This window comes from Watersipora subatra, chromosome 9 (genome assembly GCF_963576615.1).
Source record: "Watersipora subatra chromosome 9, tzWatSuba1.1, whole genome shotgun sequence".
Classification (NCBI taxonomy): Eukaryota; Metazoa; Bryozoa; class Gymnolaemata; order Cheilostomatida; family Watersiporidae; genus Watersipora; species Watersipora subatra.
Genome location: NC_088716.1, coordinates 41,795,885 through 41,811,761, shown reverse-complemented (window position 1 = coordinate 41,811,761; position 15,877 = coordinate 41,795,885). Strand labels below are relative to the sequence as shown.

The window sequence follows — 15,877 nt, the reverse complement described above, 5'->3', positions numbered from 1 at the left end:
ACTACTCTGTTGCCATATAGAAGACAACCTTCAGTGATAGAAAGTGAATCTGAGATCTTGTGGAAGAGTGACAGCTGAGTCTCCTTCATCTCTTTGTTACCAGGCCATCCTTCTGCTGTGTAGCGCATTACTGTGGCTAGTGTTGGGTCTTTCTTTGTCTCCTTTGCTAGAACATTGTAGTCTGTAGAGTTGAGCTGTTGTCCAATAGTGTGAATAGTGCATACTGTATCAACATCATCCTCATCTTCTCTTGCATCAAACTCTTTATCAGGTCCAACTGGCAGTCTTGAGAGGACATCTGCATTTTGATGATGCTGGGTAGATCTGTATTCTATGGTGTAGTCATACTGATTTAGTACCAGTGCCCATCTTGCTAGTCTGTTGGCTGCTAGAGCTGGAACTCCTTTGGTAGGTCCTAGAAGTGTGAGAAGAGGTCTGTGGTCAGTTACCAAGATAAACCGTCGACCATACAGGTACTGGTGATACTTCTTTAGAGCAAATATGATTGAGAGAGCTTCTTTTTGTATTTGTCCATATTTCCTCTGTGTGCTGGTCAGTGTTTTTGAAACATTGGCTATTGGTCTCTCACTTCCATCAGGATAACGATGAAATAGTACAGCTCCCAGTCCAGCTTCTGAAGCATCACATGAGATTCCAATGTCAAGATCTGGGTTGAAGTGTGCTAAGACACTATCAGTTGATAGCATATCTTTCAGTTTGTTGAAGCTCTTTTCTTGTTCAGTGCCTCACTTCCAGGTCTCTCCTTTGCGTGTCAGTTTGTGCAATGGTCCTGTGAGTTGTGACAGATTGGGTATGAACTTGCTGTAGAATTGTGTAGCTCCTAAGAAAGATCTTAGCTGAGTTAAGTCTGTTGGGACTGGCATCTGTTGTACTGCATCTGCCTTCTTTCCTTTAGTGATTCCCTTTGAAGTGAGTTTGTGTCCCAGATACTCTACTGTAGGTTGAGCAAAACAGCACTTGTCTTTTCTACATCTGAGCCCTCTTTCTTCTAATCTTTGAAGAAGTCGACGTAAGTTTTGTAGATGGCTCTCTGCATTGGCTCCACTCACTAGTATATCATCTAGGTATACTGCTACTCCTGGGAGGTCTTGTGTCAGTTGCTCCATGATTTCTTGAAAATACCCTGGTGCTGAGCTTATGCCAAAGGGCAACCTCTTCTGTAGTAGTACTCCTCGGTGTGTTGATAGTGCTAGTCGTCGTTGACTTTCTGGTGCCAACAATATTTGATTGTAGGCATCTGCTAAATCAATCTTTGTGTAGCAATAGCCTCCACCTAGTTTTCTGATTAGATCTTCTGGTAGTGGGATAGGTTTCCTATGTGTTTCTAGCTGATTATTGATAGTCTTGGAGTAGTCTCCACATACTCTGATCTTCCCTGCAGCTTGACCTGTTGTAGATTTGCGTACAGGTACAACTGGTGTTCCATACTGGTTGAATTGAGTTGGTTCCCATATGCCTTTAGCTACACCTGCTTCGTATGCTTGGTTGAGCTCTTCTGTCAAGGCAATAGGAACTGGTCTGGGTCGGCAGAAGACTGGCTTTGTTGAAGGTTTGAAGTTTATCTCTAGTTCAAAGTTCTTGAGACATCCTAGCTCGTCTTTGAATATTTCTGGAAATTCTTTGCACATCTCCTTACACTTGATTTGTAACCTCCCATCTGGCTGGTTCTCTGTGATTGTTGATACAAGGTTCTGTTGTAGCTTGTCATCAATAGAGATGCCTAGTTGCTGTATAGCAGTTCTTCCTAGTAGGTTGAGATCTTGTACAGCACTAATCACAAATGGTAGTCTGACTTCTTTCTGTGCATCCAATTGGGCAGTTAGCTCACATCTGCCAAGCGTCTCTATGAGATATCCTGAGGCTGATTTGTAGTTAACTGTAGTAGGTTTTAGGTTTGGCTTTCCTATCTTCTCCCATATTGATTTACAGATGAAGTTGTCACATGCTCCAGTGTCCAGTTCAAGTGTGAAGTTGTCTCCCTCCAGTTTGATGTTTTCAGCAAGTTTCACCATCTTGGTTGATGTGCATTCTATCATCTTTACTGGTTTTTCTGCTGCAGATGATTTCTTTTTCTTGCATGCTCTTTCTATGTGACCTTGTTTAGAACAAAAGTTGCAGGTGGCTGCTTTGAATCTGCAGTCATCCGCTGTATGGTTAGTTCGGTCACATCTGTAGCATAGCTTTCCTTCCTTCTGCTTGTCAGGTGTAGAGTTGTTTTTCTGGATTGGTTTGTATCTTGATTTCTGTTGAGCAACCTTGTTGACTTTAGACGAGTTTCCATAAACTGTCTCTTTGGCAACTTTAGCTGCTTCTTCTGTTTCCTGTGCTACCTGTATAGCTTTGTTGAAGTTGAGTTCATTGTCCTTGACCTTGAAGAGAGATTTTAGAACTGCTTCATTGTTTACAGAGCAGATAAATCTTGTTCTGAGAGCCTCATCTAATTGTTCTGTAATGTCTATGAAGGCACATGTAGTTGCATCCTGACGAATTCTGGCAGCTAACTCTTGAATAGTTTCTCCAGGTTTCCTCTGCATGTCACTCCAATACTTGTAACGCTCTCTAACAATGAAGTGCTTAGGGTCATACTGGTCTTTGAGAAATTCCAGTATTTCATCCATGTTGAGGTCGTTGATCTGCTTGGGTGTTGAAAGCTGAGCTGCCATATTACTAAGCTGCTTGTAGAGTGTAGGCTGTTGTTTGGTGAGAAAAGTGCCAGCAATCTTGTCTTGATGAATAGAATTTGCTGCAATGAATGTGTTGAATCTGTCTATGTAATCTGTTAGTAGCTCTGCTGTTGGGTCAAAACCTGGGAAGGCTAGAACAGCGGTTGCAGCTGTTTCTTGTTTCCGTTGTAGGTTTTGTAGTAGTAGCTCCATCAGTTTCTTATTCTCCTCCATTCTTTCATCTTGCTGACGTCTGTATTCCTCTTGTTGCTGCTTGAACTCCTCATGCTGCTGTTGTCTATGCTCTTCTTGCTGCTTTCTCTGCTCCTCTTGCTGCTGTCTCTGGTCCTCCTGCTGCTTCTGCATTAGCTTGATCAGGTCTGCTACTTCTGCCATTGTAGTGGTGCAATTTTGAACAGTTACTCTTGTAATAAACTAGAACTCTTTGTATCGATTTTATCAATGATAAAATCTGAACAAAACTCTTTGTAACTGTTCAAAAGAGAAATCCTTGTCGCCAATTAGCTTCTGTTATGTTTCTGCACAGAAGCAATTAAATAGAGTATTAAATTAGAGGAATGGTTTATTGCACACTCCAGAGACAACTGATTTGATAACAGAAAACCCAAGTATTTATATGTTTGGTCATAGAAAAGCTTTGTAAAAAGCTACAAGCATTATTAATAGCTATAATGAGACAGTACTATATAATATTAGCTTGTATAAAGCTTTAGCTAAAAAGCATAATGTTTGTTGGCAAAGTACCAGTAATACTTGGCACTTGCATGACATGTGATAATAAGGCCTGGGCACCAGCAGTTGAGACATATGTGATAATAAGGCCTGGGCACCAGCAGTTGAGACATATGTGATAATAAGGCCTGGGCACCAGCAGTTGAGACATATGTGATAAACGAGTCATGATAAATAGCTTAATCTTGGTCTAACGCATTTTACTCATGTAATTCTTTCAAAGATAACATATTTGAAAATCTACAGTTATTTATTCTGTTCCATTTTTACTAACTTTTATATTTAAACATGTTTAAATAAAAAGTAAATAGTTATATAACTCTAAGATGATTTGCAAACAGATAAGATTTCAATGCTGCACGTAAGTGTATATAAATGTATTTGAACTATTTCCGAGTCAGTTTTACGGATTCAAAAGGCAACCCCAAAATTTTGTTTTAGTCTAACTGAACAAAATGAAAAGCTGATACTTGTTAAAAATTGAAGATTTCTCTCATCACCCTTTGACTTACATGTATAAGAAGGGTAGTATGCAGCTACATCTCCCAAATTAAACACACATGATGAAACTGCTAAGCAAATGGGCTTTAGCAGATACTTGGGCTCTTTCATCCTGCTGACTATTTAGTCAGTCACCTACAAGTCGTTAGCAACTTTCATCGCTAAAATATAGACTGAAAGTAACATCCTACCAGTAATTGAAACTCGCCCAGGGCAGCGCCTATCAGCGATAGACACCACAACGGAATCCCGACCAATAACTGTTCCATCGGAGTACGAAGCTGTACACTGGTATGTACCAGCATCTCCCCTTCTGCCATACAACCTGAATAAAAAATGCATACAATCTTCAAATTCATAACCGTACTAGCTAAGTAACTTGAACATTGATGTGGTTCACACATTTTTTTATTGATAATAACGTTAGGAGATGAATTTACGAACACATTTTTAAATACAGTTTAATACTAATTTTAACATACCCATAAACACTGTACTCTTCCTTTTAAAAACCCTAAATGCATTTTATTAACGTATATAATCAAATACTTATTATTTCTAATTGACTAAAACAGCAAATCAAAGACACATTACCTAATTTTTAGCTTTCTATATAGTTGATGGTGAAGTATGCTTATCCAACTACCGTCTTACATCTTGTTTTTAAAAAACCTCCAAAATTCTAAGAGCTTGCTAAAAACTGGCAAAACAAACTACAATCTTAGTACATTATGTGATATTGTACATTATTACTTACAGCAGATATTTGAGAGTAATATATAACATAATATGTGTGTAACCTACTTGAAAGTTTCTGGATATCTACGGTTGTCTTGAGAGCCAAGAACTGTCCATTCAATAAACACGACATCAGAGTCTCGGGGTCCTTCAACCTTGCATGTGAGTACAATCTCTGTGCCCTCTATGTACTTGCCTCCGGCAGCATTAGGCTGAGGACTTCTTTCTATTCTCACTTGACCTGAAAGTATAGTTGGAAAAATAAGACCACAGCCAGTTAACCTTCTTATGGCAACAGACAATCAACATTAGACCAATAACTCTGTCCGGTGTGGAATACGCTAACCTAAAGAGTAAATAATGGTTTTTCTGTTGTAGAAATTTACTACTCTAATTTTAGATTGATGCTCATTGGAATCCTCACTGGTAAGAGCAATAGGATTGTTTTAATTGTGACATATTTGCAGTAAAAATGGTACTTTCAATTTATTCAAACCAAAAAAATATACATTATAAAAATGTTACAAATTTTAAACACGCATCCTACAGGGTGATTCTTGTCAAAAGATTGACCTGTTCCAACTAAATCGCCCACAAAAAGGCAATTACATGTTTTGATTTATTAACTAAAATGACATATATACATTTGCTTTCTAGCTCTACCATTTCTTCTTTAAGAAAAGGGGATTAAGCTAGTACTCCCGATTGTTATGCCTTTTGCTTATTCACAGGTTCAACTTATCATATATTGATACCCCAGCTAAAAGTGGTTGTAATTTATGTGCTGACTTATTTGGAATGAGCTATGGGTTACAGCTTAATTAAAAATAATAATTTGGTTATATAGATAATTGTGTATGTTTAACTTGCAACAATATATTCACAGCAGTTTTGGTACACTAGGCGCATATAACAGTACTTATTACTAGCAACCAGAACCTCAAGTACCTGCCCTTTGTAGTTAACTAAGTAGTAATGCTCTCTAATACAAAAGCATGATCACCTAGTTAGGGTCGATTTCATTGGGACATCTCACAAATATAGACAGAACGTCACATAGCCAACAAAGTTATAAATATAAAAATTACTGCTATTTGTCACTTTTATTAAACGCTCCATAGCAGTTATACAATGTTTATATTACAACAAAGGTATGATTATTACAAGATGCTCTCATAAGAGTTAGACAATTATATGGCCTCTCTTTAGTGAAATTCAAAACCGAATTCTCTACATGTATCAGAGATAAACATTCAATGAACCCACCTGATCTACGAATGATTGTAATGTTTATCATATTGCTGGGACCTGACTCTCCGGCCTCATTGACAGCCACACAATAATACTGGTCACTGTCACTTAACATGGACTCTCGGATTATTCTAAAAGGGAAATCGTGTTATTTTGACAACAATACAACCATAGAAGGCATCAGCAATAATCATACCCATAGCGTACTATGGGTATAATCCGATAAATTGATATTGAACACAGTATATAAAAAAGCATATTGGTGGCTGAAGGTGCGAGTTGTGGGTTGTTCCTGATTTTTGAATAATAGTATAGTTATCTGCATAAATCTGCTCACTACTATTGATAGTTTTTATTATCTTTTTAGGTTTTGAGAAAAGTGGTCATAGAGATTGTGGATTTTTGCTTATCTTTCAGACAAGTACAGAAGACGTTGGAAACTTTATGATCAACAACTTTAAGATCTATTGTTAGAGTGAAGAGTTTCAAACTAAAATGGTGAAAAAATAGCAATTCATAAAAAATTATATAATATGCTGTTAGCAGCGGTAAGCAGGTTGTTCCTTACAATAGGCGAGCTTGATAGTTTTTCTGTTTAGTTATGTCCACTTAACTATCACATTCTATTCAATACAGTCAATGTTGACTTCCTCTAGACCTAATCAGCAATTTGCTCAAAAAATACTGCAAAAACTTGAACACAACAGTATATACGTGTAACCTGATATGCTTTTCAATTACAAATGTTGTGGAAATACTCATATCTATCATTATCCTTAACAGATACATGAAACTATTGAATACATAAAACCATGTTTATATTAATATATTATGTTAACATATGTCGAGATCTTGCTATATACAAAGATATGCAACATTTTAAAGATAAATACCCAAAGCCGGTTTGACCAATCAAATATGCAGGATTGATTAGGGCATTTGATGCAGTTCTCCATTCCACCCTAGAACCTTGTGGTGCCCGGCACTCCCACCTCAGCCTGCCTATTTCTGAAAAAAGAAAAATGTATGACAGTATTTTTACTTGATTGTCAAACCACAAAGCATTCAAAAGCAAATACCGCACTTATGAACAGAAGATACCACATGAAAGTCATCAGTCAATTTTATAGTACATAATACTAAATACCTCCAACAACAATTTCCTCTCCTGGTGGTCCGACAACTGTTGGTCTTGTGGGTCGTACAGTCTCAAGTGTTACTTGAACCATGTCAGACATGTTGTAATTACTGCCATAGTAACGACAGTAGTAAAGCCCTTCTGTATTCTCTCTCATTTGTTGCTCTCTAAAATATTATAACGACTATTGCTCAATTAGGAAACGCTGAAAACTCAGCATAGTGCTAGAGCATAGACATTGATACCGTCTACGCATACACTTATCTATTCTTGTTGTTTTGTTGAGGGAGCTGTTCCATAACAACATACCTAATATCACTTACCTTAGCCTCAAACTGCTCTGACCAGTGCTTCTCTTCAGCACTGCACCATTGAACATCCACTGTATGACACCAGATACTGACATTTCTCCCATAACTCTGCAGTTGAGGTCAATCATCTCACCAACTCTGTAGCTTGTATCTCCTTGTATCTCAAGTCCATCTACACAACAGAGTTCGGAACCCATTTGCTAGACAATATACGTATGTCAGCAAAAAGATCATGCCTAGTTATTCCTTGTATTTTGAATTTTACATGCATATTGCGTTTTCTTTAGAAAAAACACTTCAACTAATGTTGCATTTATGTCTTCAATTTAAAACAATTGATAGATGACGATAGATTGGACCTCGATACAAAAACTATTGAAGAGTAGTCAGTAGCAAACGGGATGAACAATAAATTCATAGAAGTTTATGACTTCAACTTTCTTTTTGCTTCAATCAGTTGGGCAATAAGCAAAAGATTAATAAAGTAAGCATAGCTAACGCTAAACTACGAAAAACAATTGATTGTTTACAATTAGCTAGATAATAGAATTAGCTGCAATGCCAACCAGTGTCTATGAATTAGGAGATGAAAGGAAATGTTAACAAACAAAGATCAGATGTAAGAAAACATTGCTTTGTTAAAACATTTGGATGAAAAACAGTCAAAGCGGTAAAAACCAATGCTATTTATTTTAACATTTGAATGCTACTTAAATGAACTTTTAAAAATTATACTTTGTATTTTCAGTGATATCTAAAACATATATATATATATATATGAAATCAATAGTTTTTGGTTATTAGTTGTCATAAGTTGTATATATATACAACTTACGACAACTATTAACCAAAAACCATTAAGCCCACAAATTTTAGTTTTTTATAGTAAATTATTAGAATGATTAAAGAAGTTGTCACAGTCTTTCATTTCCAATTGAAATCAATATCATTCTATTGAATAGCTGTAGTGCTTTTTCAAGTGGTTTAAATGATAGTAATATTGCTGAATGACAATGCAACACCTATAGAACTATCAAATGCTAACGAATCTCAAATGATGTGAACGTTGCCATCATGAATTGAGGACATATGGGCTGCTACACAGCTGATAGAGTTGTACGGTGGTAGAGAAATTAGCATAAAATCTTGCAATTTTTAATAATTATATAGGTAAACTAAATGAATGCTTAACTTGCCCAACTGCTGAGAAATAAGCGATGAGTGGGAGATATGTACCTGGAATTCGTTCAGTCACTTGCAAATACATTTTGGCCTCAGCAGATCCGTACGTGTTTCGGCCAACACAGGTGTACTGTCCGCTGTCTTTTACTCCTATGTCATTTAATCTAAAAAATAACATAAAGCCATATTGTAAAAATAATTAATATTGTAAAGGATTGTGTAATAAACAAGACATAACAATCTGACAACAGAAAAAGAGTTTTCAGACAAAATACTTCATAAAAGTATCTGAACAGGCCATTTAATAAATAGAGTAAACATTCCTACCAACTAAAATTAACTTAGTCAGAGGATAATTATATACATCGGAGACCATGAAACAGACCTATGCAAATTAATAAAACAATTTTCCAGGTAGTTGATAAAATACATATATCCAACACCAAAACCAGAGACTCGATGTACAACAAACCAATCACGAGATGAGTACCTGCACATTTCATAATGGCAATAACTCACAGAAGATCTAGTGTGCCACTTCCTCTGCTCACAGTCGCTAATCTTCTTCCCTTAAACTGCCACTCGAGATTAGGAGTTGGGTCGCCTCTGAAGGCAGTGCAAGTATAGCGAACGTTTGTACCTTCCAGGGGATTCTGGGCACTATCACTGGTAACTGCAACACAAAAAATACTATATAGAAGGTACTGTAATTTATAAAATCGAATAATTTTAGATATAAAACTGTTTATGTAAATGTTGTTAAATATGTGATATAATATAAATGTTATTAAATATGTGATATAGCATAAATGTTGTGAAATATGTGATATAATATAAATGTTATCAAATTTGGAATATTATATAAATGTTATTAAATATGTGATATAGCATAAATGTTGTTAAATACGTGATATAATATAAATATTATTAAATATGTGATATAGCATGTTGTTAAATACATGATATAATATAAATGTTATTAAATTTGAGATATAATATAAATATTATTAAATATGTGATATAGCATCAATGTTGTTAAATATGTGATATAATGTAAATCATTTGGCACATAATCGAATGAAAGAAACTGTGACAATGATTTTGCAAACATGGCATTTCAATTCCGCAAGCACATACACTGCCATTTTATTTATAGGTATCATCTGTTTACCAGGAAATTGTAGAGAACAATGTTTCTTTGCTACAGTGGTACAAGCCTGCGAACACCTGCATTTGAATAATTTTTATGTTTACAGAGATCTGTTTGGTCTCTTTAAGGTCTAAGATGACTTTCATTTCAAAGGAATAATGTTCAAACAGTGTGACAAAGAATATTTGACTTACTCCTAACAGATGGTGTCTCTCCTTCTACTCTCAAGGTCACAGTCTCTATCTTTGTTTGCTGACAGAGTCGATTCTCAACTTCACAAGAGTACTCTACACTGTCTTGGCCTGCGTCCATGTTGTTAATTCTACAATATATTATTAGTACAAACATTTGTAGGACAAAAAAATTATTTGAAGTGACACATGACTGGCTAACATACATAAAAACTTTTTAGTTAAACATCAATTGAACTTCATGTTTGTGATTTATTTGGAGACGCCATTTTGAAAATGATCCAGACCGATCAACAAAACCTTAATGGTTCACTGTGAACTCTGTTTGACCTCACGTTGCTCTCATAATCCTCCACTAAAAGTTTATCTCAAAAATTTTGTAGCTTAAATGCTTTGACAATTCAATTTAATAACAAATGAAATGACAAAATAAATCGCAAGGCAATATGACTAGGTAGGATATGAGCAATTTCATCTTATCTTATTGCAAGTGAAGAGAGGGAACATCACGGCTATTCACCATATAACAGAAAAAATTTTCAGTTTATATTTTGTTAATGAAATTTTCAAAACGTCTGTCTTTAATTGCGCAATCCGCAGCTTACTATACAAATGTTTTGCTTAAAATTTCCTTTAAGCACAATAAATTCAGTTACTGAGCTTTTTTTCAGAAAAAGAAACTAAATTTATAATGACTAACTGTTGTCAGTTAATAAATATCGATAGTATGAAGACAATCAGAGCTCACCTTAATGGATTCACACTTGTAAGGAATACTCCATTTCTTAGCCACTGATATTCTGGTTCTGGATAAGAATCACCAGCTGAGCAGGTCATGGTCACATCATCTCCAATAGAAACTCGTGGAGGATTCAATGTTATCACTGGTTTGTTTAGTGCTGCAAAACATCAGTCAGATTGAAACTTCAATCTCTATTATACCAAAATCATCTAAACTGATGAGGAAAATACTGTGAAACTATGCAAAGTGATAGAGATATAATGAGAAAAATGCAAATTGACTTTCAGTTAATTTTTTGTAGTTCTGTAACCAATTGACATCACCTTGACTAATTCTGAATTTGAAACTTTTTTGAAATAGAGAAAGCAAAAAATCTTTGACTTTTCAGTCTCCGGTTACGAGTTGTCAACTCATAAGCAATGTTAGCATAGGTAAAATACATGTGTTTGTTTATAGTCTGAACTAGTTCCAGACTTGCATAAGAACAATACGGAGTGAAAATACATAGTTACAAGCATTTTTAAGAATCAATCAGCCTGTCTGTATAGCCAGCCATTTAAAAAGAACAAGTAAATGAAAGACTTCAGTTTAAATGGCGGTAAACGGTTAATTTACTGATCAGCATCGACAATGTAAGAGATCATACTGCACCTATAAGCTTCAGCTTTTCATCATACATTTCATAGTATTGTTTTTTAGATAGCGACAGACTGGACAAAAATATGAATACCGTTCAGGTAGCATAATAACTACACAAACTTCAATAATTAGACAAACATATCTTCCCAAGTGAGAATGTTAATGTAATGTTAATAACTGTTCATGCTATTACGCCACTGTCCACTTTTCACTGTATTCAATTAGAGCAATCAGCTAAAAAAACACAAGAGAAGACCTGTAACGCTAATAAAAACACAAAAGAAGACATGTAACGCTAATAAAAACACAAGAGAAGACATGTAACGCTAATAAAAACACAAGAGAAGACATGTAACGCTAATAAAAACACAAGAGAAGACATGTAACGCTAATAAAAACACAAGAGAAGACATGTAACGCTAATAAAAACACAAGAGAAGACATGTAACGCTAATAAAAACACAAGAGAAGACATGTAACGCTAATAAAAACACAAGAGAAGACATGTAACGCTAATAAAAACACAAGAGAAGACATGTAACGCTAATAAAAACACAAGAGAAAACATGTAACGCTAATAAAAACACAAGAGAAGACATGTAACGCTAATAAAAACACAAGAGAAAACATGTAACGCTAATAAAAACACAAGAGAAGACATGTAACGCTAATAAAAACACATGAGAAAACATGTAACGCTAATAAAAGCACATGAGAACACATATAACACTAATAAAAACACATAAGAAGACATGTAACGCTAATGAAAACACCTGAGAAGACACGTAACGCTAATAGAAACACATGAGAAGACATGTAACGCTAATAAAAACACAAAAGAAGACATGTAACGCTAATAAAAAGCACATGAGAAAACATGTAACTCTAGTAAAAACACATGAGAAGACATGTAACACTAATAAAAACACATGAGAAAACATGTAACGCTAGTAAAAACACATGAGAAGACATGTAACGCTAATATACCTATATTTATACCTATATTTAGTTATACTTACTACAGAGTGGCTGAAGAGTAATGTAGCTCGAAGAGGAACCATCAGTATTGGTCGCTCTGCACTCATATCGACCTTCATTCTCTTCAGCAAAGTTAAGAAAGCTACAATAAAACACAAGGAAGGTAGTTAAGACCAAAAAAGAGCTCACCATTGACATAGACTATCATGAAACTCTACAAACTGTAGTTTTATCGAAATAGAGCAATCAAAAATTCAAAGTCATTTTTAAAATATTCATTGCTATAATTACTGCAAGTATACAGCGCGCAATGATAGCAATAGGTAAATACTCAAGTAAGGCATAGATTTTTCAGTACTCTTATATTTTACCTGGGCTTCAGTTTGATACTGCAATGCACTTAGTCTATTTCAAAATACTACTTATCAACTTTCACAAGTATTCAAAGCAACTGTATGACGATAAAACTTCCATCAGTCGTACAATGAGTTAAGACACATAATTGCATAAAAATTAAATTTTTACATGTACATATGAATCAATGCACAGTTAGTTATTGACTACCGGAAAATTTTTGTTTACTGTAGTACTGAATTTTCGCAACAAAACGTAATGCATATATTATGTAACAATCCACTAGCAAGATGATTTATTAAATACAGATGTAAATATTTGAGACAATCTCAATTTAGATCAATTGAACAAAAATAAATTAACAGTAATGCACGTCTCAACTTTCTTCATAAATACATTATATCATAATATTATATTATAATTAATGTATTTAATGTGTTATTATATTATAATATTATATTATAATAACACCTTTAGTCATATAATTATAACTATTACAATTTATATGTTATAATAGTATATTATAATAACATATTATAAATTGCAATAGTTATAATGATTTGACTGAAGGCGCTAACTAAAACTAAGTTTCAATGATGGTACACAGTTGTCTTCACTTCATCATAACTCAACTATGACTGGTTAAACAACCAGGGCTATAAGTAGAGTCAACTGCTCAGTTACCTTGCAAGTTTCACAAAGACTAATAAGTGTTAAAAAAGTGTTCCATTACCTCATACAGATAGTTCCACACACAATAACAACTTACGTAAGTCTAACTGCAGACTCTCGGGAGCTGGCTACAATCATTCCAGAGCTATTAAACCATCTTAGAGTTGGTTGAGGAAAGCCTCCATTAGCTTCACATGTAATAATAACTTGATCACCTGGCTGATGTTTCTCTTGTCGTGGGTAGATCTACATTTAGACCAAAACAATGCGCTTTCAGTATCTATGCTTTTTCTTAGCTATTAATTTATTGCGCTATTTAAACTTTATCTAACTTTAATAACAAATTTATATTTAGGTTCTTAGCAAGTAAATATAGTGCACCCTCAGGATACGATTTTGAGCCGTTCCAGGGTTGGCATCGTATGTAGGGGTAAAGAAACCATAGTAATTATATAATGCAAACATCCCATGATAAAAAATGTCAAAATTTTATATAAGTGTTGTACATATTAAAAGCTAGTAACAAAATAGTATGTTAACCTTAGTAACTATAGTTACCTACAGTAGCTTAGTGTATTTAGTGAGTATGATCTGTAACAAAATGTAACATTACGATATACAACATGTACGTGCAGTCGAAGCAGTACATACCGCAGAAAGTTCTTACCTTCAAGACAGCGGTATAACATAAATTTTGAATTCACCTCAAACAAGTTTAGCTTACTAAACACACACATTAAAAATTAAGTTTTAGGATGTATTTTTAAAAGTTGACTTGACACAATATTCACATTACAGTTATTTAATATTAAAAGATTCAGCATGTCTTATTCTGCGTTGTAGGTGCAAAATATGTGGAAATGTGATTAAAAGCTCTTAAAACCTCAAACACGAACAGTTGATTGCAGCCATCACGAAACTGCCATAGATCGGAATCAGTTTATTATTCTGACGTAGTCATTACATCTGGTTATTGTTTTGTCATGTTATGTTCTCACGTAAATTGAAAGGCCAATAAAAGGCTCAATATAAAACTTCTCGTAGCACTAGTTTATGACAAACATTTCGGGTTTTACCGAAAACCTTGTATCAAATATAGATGCTCACTACTTTACAGTTTTGTTTCGGCTTGGTCTAATCGTCTAGTCGTAATCTGATCATATGACCCATACTTCACGAATAATTTCTGCAGCATTTTTTGATTATCACAGGTGACCAACAGGCTCGTCATGTTTATCAGACAATAATATGTACTCCTTCAATCTAAGATTGAAAAATTAAACGAATTTTTACGGTAGGTTATAGGATATCAGTGCTGAAAGTGACAGCATTACAACGACGATAAAATAGACGCGTAGGAACAATAGACATGGTTTTATTGAATGCGTGAAGTATATTTGTAAAAATATTGCGACGAATGAGGTTGCGTGAAAGTGTAAACAGAAGCCATCTTGTACAACTACATCACATTTGAGCCGTTTTGGAAAGGGAATCCAAACTACGGCGGTCTCGTAGGGCTGCGATTTTGTGTTCGTTTTTGAGCTTTTAAAAGCTTGTAATCACCTTTCCACATATTTTGCACCTACAACACAACAGAGCAAGACATGGTGAATCCTTTCATATCAAATAACTGTAATGTGAATTTTGTTGCAAGTCAACCTTTAAGGAAAGTTGTCTGGCCTTTTGTTTGAAGGGATTGCAACTCCAACTTTGCTACTGGACTAGTTTTAAATGGAAAATATTGGAGTTTTACACACGAGAATTGCTGAACTGAGGGAAGTCCGTCATCTTGTCTCTTTCAGGCATTGTGAAAATATTTTCAGTTAACAGTTTTTCAGCGTATTTATTATTTTGACCTAATAAGCACACTGACTGCTAAATTTGAACTCGGGCAAAAATTTTGTTGAATTCGCATGGTGAAATTAGATTCGTATGGTGAGGTAAGAAAATTATCATGTTCAACTTCGTAAGGTTAAAAAATCAAATAACAGGCTAATCATATCCTGAGGGTGCACTGTAAGTAGTTTGTAAATGTTGCGAACTTAACAATAAACTGCTATATGCAAAGAGATGAACATTGACTACTTTGCTACCGTAAGCCGATGTATCGGCTTATCAATAGGGTTTCACTTTTCTTTTTATTACGAAGCCTATACATTAGTTAGACTAATCAAATTTTGTCTCCAGCGGAACAACCTTGTTGCCAATTATGTGCAACCAATCGAAAATCTTTTTGCTAAGCATTTCCTTTCTAATTATTTTTAAAAACCGGAAAATCAGATCGATAGCGTCATGGCAATAAGAAATTCACCACGTTCATTCAATGCAAAGGAAGCGTCAGAAATTTTGCGAGAGTGGATTCACGAAATAATTTTATACTTATCTTGTAGCGAATTTAGTTTTGAATAAGATATATTTTACAATAAAACAGAATCTGCAGTGATTCTTGAGATAGTGCATAAATACTAGTGGTATATCGATTTTTCGAAAATCAGTTTGAATCAATTTGGTCAGAATAGCGAATTTAGCGCAGAAGTGAAAGAGTTAACCCTTGTTCACACCTGATACTATTAGCTTGCTGTACTGATGAGAA

The 15,877-nt window shown here is 34.8% G+C and overlaps 1 protein-coding gene across 4 annotated transcripts in view; it reads right to left on the bottom strand.

Annotated features, from left to right (window-relative positions):
- The window catches only part of LOC137403961 (hemicentin-2-like), a 58,594-nt gene that overhangs the window by 33,535 nt on the left and 9,182 nt on the right, over positions 1–15,877 (bottom strand). For all 4 annotated transcript variants that reach the window (XM_068090098.1, XM_068090099.1, XM_068090100.1 and 1 more), the window contains exons 11-22: positions 13,382–13,530; positions 12,300–12,400; positions 10,648–10,798; positions 9,903–10,030; positions 9,078–9,231; positions 8,613–8,722; positions 7,389–7,548; positions 7,075–7,232; positions 6,821–6,935; positions 5,943–6,058; positions 4,743–4,917; positions 4,130–4,263 (exon numbers count right to left, since the gene is read on the bottom strand). In XM_068090098.1, coding sequence (XP_067946199.1) covers positions 4,130–4,263; positions 4,743–4,917; positions 5,943–6,058; positions 6,821–6,935; positions 7,075–7,232; positions 7,389–7,548; positions 8,613–8,722; positions 9,078–9,231; positions 9,903–10,030; positions 10,648–10,798; positions 12,300–12,400; positions 13,382–13,530 — 1,651 coding nt within the window. The remainder of the gene's footprint in view (positions 1–4,129; positions 4,264–4,742; positions 4,918–5,942; positions 6,059–6,820; positions 6,936–7,074; positions 7,233–7,388; positions 7,549–8,612; positions 8,723–9,077; positions 9,232–9,902; positions 10,031–10,647; positions 10,799–12,299; positions 12,401–13,381; positions 13,531–15,877) is intronic.